Source organism: Passer montanus, unplaced genomic scaffold (assembly GCF_014805655.1).
Source record: "Passer montanus isolate IOZ18808 unplaced genomic scaffold, ASM1480565v1 scaffold29, whole genome shotgun sequence".
NCBI classification, from domain to species: Eukaryota; Metazoa; Chordata; class Aves; order Passeriformes; family Passeridae; genus Passer; species Passer montanus.
The window spans coordinates 4,051,677-4,057,489 of record NW_024367596.1 but is presented as its reverse complement, the minus strand read 5'-3'; the positions used below and the strand labels follow the sequence as shown (position 1 = coordinate 4,057,489).

At 44.8% G+C, this 5,813-nt stretch overlaps 1 protein-coding gene across 1 annotated transcript; it reads left to right on the top strand.

Moving 5' to 3' along the window:
• Positions 1–292: 292 nt before the first annotated feature.
• On the top strand, positions 293–2,379 carry RPL22L1 (ribosomal protein L22 like 1). The gene is made up of 4 exons (XM_039713502.1): positions 293–358; positions 676–768; positions 1,155–1,276; positions 2,130–2,379. The coding sequence occupies exons 1-4, from the start codon at positions 350–352 to the stop codon at positions 2,272–2,274; spliced, it is 369 nt and encodes a 122-aa protein (XP_039569436.1). The 5' UTR covers positions 293–349; the 3' UTR covers positions 2,275–2,379.
• Positions 2,380–5,813: the final 3,434 nt, after the last annotated feature.

Sequence of the window (5,813 nt, the reverse complement as noted above, 5' to 3'; positions counted from 1 at the left end):
CGCGTGTGTGTGTGTTTTTTTGCTCCAGAAATATTAAAGGTGTCAGTGCTGTGGGGAGATGGTGCTCGTTGCAGTGACGGGAGCGCGGTGGGGCTGCCGGGGGTGGGGGGGGGTTGGCAGCCCCTTCCAGGGGCGGGGGCGGGCGGTTGCGGTTGGTGCGGGAGGCAGAAGGCGCGCGGGAATGACGCCGGGCGATTCCACACGGCATTCCCTCCGCGGGGCCGCCATCTTCCCGGGAGCGCCGGCGCCTCCCGGCGTGCCCGGCGCGCTGACGTCACCGCCGCGGGTATAAAAGCGCGGCGTGGCGCGGCGTACTTCCTTTCTGCGGGAGCGGCGCGGCGGGAGCGCCATGGCGCCGGTGAGAGCGGGAGGGAGGCGGCGGCGGGAGCGCCGTGGCGCCGGTGAGCGCGGGAGGGAGGCGGCAGCGGAGCCGGCCGGGGGAGCCGTGAGGCGGCTGGGAAGCCGTGAGGCGGCTGGGAAGCCGTGAGGCGGCCGAGGAGCCGGCGGTGCCAGCGGGGCTTCCCCGAGAGGGTTTCGTGTGAACGCGGCCCGGCTGCAGTGAGGCGCGCTGGCCGGGAGGAGGCGCTCCCGCTGCCCTGTGGGTCCCCCCCCTGGGTCGGGAAGTTTTTTTTCCAGCGCGGTTTGTTAATGGTGAGGAATCCTTTGGTGTTCTAGCAAAAGGACCGAAAGTCCAAAAAGTCGACCTGGAAGTTTTGCCTTGACCTGACCCATCCTGTGGAAGATGGAATCTTTGATTCCGGGAATTTTGTAAGTGGTGGTTTTGCTCATGCTTGTGACGCATAGTTTAATAAAAGCTTTAGTGCAGTAACTGAGTTACAGTCGAAAAGCTGCATTCTAATTGTGTTAAATCACCAGCTGTTCTTTAAAATACTGTCACTAAAAAAAAACGCTATAGGTTTTATAGCATGTTTCATACTTGTCCATGAATAGAACTGTTTTAAATTAATTTCTGCTTTAGCACAGGGGTGATTTTTTTAAAATCACGTGCTGTAAAATATCTTTGCGTTTTAAACACTAATATCAGGACATAAGTAAATGGTGGTTTTTAATGTTGCTTCCTGACTAGGGTCCCTTCCCTAGTTCATACCTAGGGTGCCATTCCCTAGTGTTCTATTTCTTTAATGTTGGAACAGGAACAGTTCCTAAAGGAGAAGGTTAAGGTCAATGGGAAAACTGGAAACTTGGGCAACACCGTTCACATTGAACGCCTGAAGAACAAGATCACAGTGACGTCAGAGAAGCAGTTTTCTAAAAGGTTGGCATGGGTTTCATTCTGTTTTTGTGGGGTTTGAACTGTGGGATGTTGGATGTAAAACCCGAGTAATTTAGCTTGGAAGAGATCTTCACAACCAAGTCCAGCCATAAACCTGACGCTGCTAAATGTGCCACTAATCCATGTCCCATAAACACATTAATATTCAGCTCTTGCCTGCAAAATGAATTCCAATTAGTGCACTTCTGATACTTGGAGAGGTGTTAGCTCTAACCTTCATAGCACTTGTAAATATTAGTGAAACATGTAATTGAAACAGATTTATTATACCAGATATTTAAAAATCGCCTTTTAAAAGTCAAGGCTTGATTGGTAATTAATGTTGACTCTAAGCATATTAATAAAGATACTTCATATAGTCCTTGGCAGTGTATCAGTGGAAGATGGACCTTTAAAATAACACTGAATTAATACCGTGGGTGGCTGTTTGATTATTTAAATTGGTTGTATTATAATGTGGGTTGTTGCAAACAAACCCTTCAAGCCTTACACTGTTGAGTTTGTTAGGACAAACAAGAGCTGAGTGCACTGATGGGAGGCACACATCCTTCCCTTTGTTTGCTGGTGCAGGTGCAGCAGAACCTGTTACGTTAGACCAAGGTTTAGAACCAGTTACCAGTGCTGTGTAGGTACTGGCATTTTGCTGTGTAGTCAAATGAATAATAAATTCCTACATATCTGTAGTGAAAATTGGCTTTTTGTGCCTGTTACACGTGAAGTTTTTCTGTTTCTGGCTATAATTACTGCCCTGCTCCAGACACTGTCTGGGGTGGAGTGTAGCCAGCAGCAGGGGGTGTCCAATAGAAGCTTCTAAGGCAGAACTGCTGGTTTTCAGGTACCTGAAATACCTCACCAAGAAGTACCTGAAGAAGAACAACCTGCGGGACTGGCTGCGCGTGGTGGCGTCCGACAAGGAGACGTACGAGCTGCGCTACTTCCAGATCAGCCAGGACGAGGAGGGCTCCGAGTCTGAGGAGTGACCCAGCCCCAGCTCGCTGCAGAGTACAAAAGACTACAACATCTATTTATGGGAACACTTTTAACTTATTGGTGAATAAAGGTTTTGTACCCTGTTGGACAGAGCACGGTTGGTTTCCTGGTGTTTTTCTGAAGTTCTGATTAGAGAACAGCGCGGGAATTGTGTGGTTTGCAGTTTTGCTTCCACTGCCAGGAATCAGCTGTTCAGTTGGCACCAGTGAGAGTCCCAGGAGCAAAAAACGGAGCCCTTTGCCCAGTATATATGAGGGACAATTAAATAAATTTTTAACTATATTGGTACAAATAATTCTAGAGCTTGTGACTGAAAGTACCAGCTCCTGTAAATTTCTGTGAAGGTAATGACAAAATATTTAATACAAGTTTACTTCTAGTTAGTTTAGCTTAAAATACACTTGCAGATGGTAAAGATTTTTTTTTTCTGTGTGATTTACCTCATTCCTTAATTGGTTTTGATATTCCTATGTGTGATCACAAGTCAAACTGGAGGACAACAAAGACTTGATAGGTTTATATTAGATGGATAAATAAGGAAGTGGAGACAAACCTGATTACCAGCAACCAGCTAAAACATCTTAAAGGAGTGAGATGTTCTTCAATATTCACAGTGCCTGAATGCCGTAAAATCTATACAGGTGTTTCTCCTTTTATAGTGTGTTTTACAGTTCTTGCATTTGACTTCTGGGATTATTTCTTTAAAACAGGTATTTCTCTAGTACAAGTGGGGAGTCTTCACTGAAATAATTCCATAATTGAACTGTTCTTCATACATTACCAAGAGAGATTTGTGGTTTTGTTATGAAAATACTTGTGAGGCTGCACTTGCAGTAACTGGCATGTAGATGCATTTCAGTGCCATGTGGTGTCCTCTGTAGGGGATTAATCAGAATATTTACTCAGGTTCCAGTGTGCTGGTGAGCTCTGGAATAAGTAATGCCATATTTGTTCAATGTCATAAACTAGGGATACATCTAGACTCTGATACTGAAGTTTGTGCTTGAGCAAGTCTGGTAGTTGAGGCTGAAATGTGGCCAATAAATTGTTGAATCTCATGATTTTTTTTTATATTATATCAGCATTGTTTTTACTGGCAAACCTCTCAGATTTTAGAGACTTGACAAAGCACAAAACAATGCATTACAGTCAAATGATACCCACTATTGTTACCTAAATCTAAATGAGAGTTACAGAAGGGGAAATGAATTTTGTCGACAGCCTTTTGGGTATCATTTGTCATTTTCCAACGTGCTTGGGCAGCTGTTCCTGGAGCAGGGAGAGGAGAAGCAGCAGCAGTGGAGTATCAGCTACTTGTTAGCCATGTCTGCCTCTGGTGGTTTCATTTTGGTGCTTCAGAGGTAGCTAAAGGAAGGGAGCAGTATGTGTAACTGGCTGCAAGACAGGATGTGTTGGACTTTATGTACTTCAGTGGAAATAAAAGAGCACAATTCCTGCCCCAGTGTGGGGCACTGGCTACTGCTGCCTTGGAATTTCCTCTTGGAGGAAAACCAGGCAGTGGTGAACCAACAATTAAGGGTGGTTTTCTTTTTCTGAAAATCCCAAAAATAGATAATGCCATCACAAAACATTTACAGGACCAGTAATTAATGCTGTGTTGAACAAGCCACGTTTTTCATGGTAAAGCTGCATGAACTCACCTGTTTCCTTTGCTGCAGGAAGTTAAGAAAGAGCCTGACTTTACAGCTCCATTTCAAAACCCAGCCACACCTGATGTTTCAGAGCTGTGCTTTTATGTGACAACATATCCTTCACACTGACACAACAAACCTGTTGTGATTAAATGGAACAAGCACCACCAAAAATCAGAGCTAATGGGATCACGCTGCCTCGTTATCCTTCCTTTCAAAGCAGGCTGGCAGCCACGTGTGTGGTTGTACAGATTGTCACCTGCCAGAGGAAAACAAGGCCTGGGATTGCAAGAAAAAGCAACTTATTTCAGAGCTGGGTTTGGAGGAAAACCACCAAAGTGCTCCTGCAGGTTTCTGTTACTCCCTAAGTTTAACTGCAGTGAGGATGGAGGGCAGGAATTCATTTTCCCAATGCTTGAAAATGTTTAACTTTGAAAAAGCAAAATTCTGTTAACAACTGTGGATCTAGAGTACTTAATAAATTGAGTAAAATTTTCCTTTAGATCCAGACGGGTATTTTTGTTTTCTCCCTGTGTTGCTGCCCAAGCTCCACTGGGCGTACCCAGAGCTTCCCTTCCTGAGTGGATGCTTTCACAGCTCTTCTGCAGGTAGGGCTTTTATCAGGTGCATGTATGTGTTAGGTATGGAAAGCACAAAAGAGGGTTTTAAATGTAAATGGAGCTTTTACAATGATTATTAAATGTTTAATGGGGAAAATAGCTGGAGTCTACAGATGAGACTCCAAACAGCACCTCAGAAAAATGGTGATTCCTCCATAATTTCATGTCTTTTTGCAGCTGAAGTGGCCAGGTGTGGTGCAGGTGGCAGGCAGGAAACAAAGCCTGTTATTGTTCCAATGTAAATTCATGCAAATTACCCAGATTTGAGTTGAAGCAAGGCTTTTTAAAAGCCAGAGGTCAGTATTTCTGTGATTTTAGCAGGCAATAACTCAGCCAGGTGCCTGCTTTGCCAATTGTTTCTTTCCTACAGAATGTACAGTAAATTCACCAGTTTTGTTCACATTTGTTTTGGAAGTTAAAAGATCCCAAACAGCTTGATCACACACAGGACTGACTGTTGGAATTTTCCATGTTTAGTGCTGGACAAGAGCCCAGAAAAGCCCTGCTCGGTGGAGGGCTGGGCTCTCCTCGGAGCAGCAGGGATGTGCTCCTGTGTCAGTTGTGGGATGAAGCTGTTGGGAAAAATAATGCACTCACAGCCTGGAGACTGCACAGGTGACAGAAATGCCCCAGTCCCAGATGATGCTCAGGCTGTTTTAGGGTTTCCAGAAGGGGTAAGCACAAAATCCAGCAGGAGTGAGTGCTCCAGGAACACCACTTGGTCTCCACCCAGCTGAGAGCTGTCGTCCTTCAAGCCAGAGGTTTAATCTGGGAAGAGGAATGATCATTGCATGTCAAATCTTAACTTCTTTTTGCCAGGGTCAGGATTAAATATATGAGATGGTATTTCTTGTTTGGACTCAGATGTTTTTTAGTTCTTATCTGTGTCACAGTCTCACAAACCCTGAGCTCTAAAGCACCTCACTCCAACAAACTAAAAATGTAGCCCCATCTCTCTCTCTACAAGGCCTTTTAAGGACAAACTGTCTAATTAAGAAATTACACCTAAATTATTTTTAACTTTAACCCAATAACCAACCACCCATGGCCCACAATGTGGACTTTTTATCCAATTACACAAAACCACCCAAACCCATGGAGAAGAAGGTGAACAAGAAGGACCAGCCTCCTAAACACCCTACATCTTGCTTTATATTTATTACTGTATTCTAAACCCTTAAACTCTGAGTTTCCCACCCTGTGATATCACACACTTCTATTCAAACTCCACACCCACAATCCCAGTTCTGTCATCCC

Coding starts and splice junctions, on each gene's coding strand:
- RPL22L1 (XM_039713502.1), top strand. Junction 769..1,154: donor TCTTTGATTCCGGGAATTTT/GTAAGTGGTGGT, acceptor ATGTTGGAACAG/GAACAGTTCCTAAAGGAGAA. Junction 1,277..2,129: donor GAGAAGCAGTTTTCTAAAAG/GTTGGCATGGGT, acceptor GCTGGTTTTCAG/GTACCTGAAATACCTCACCA.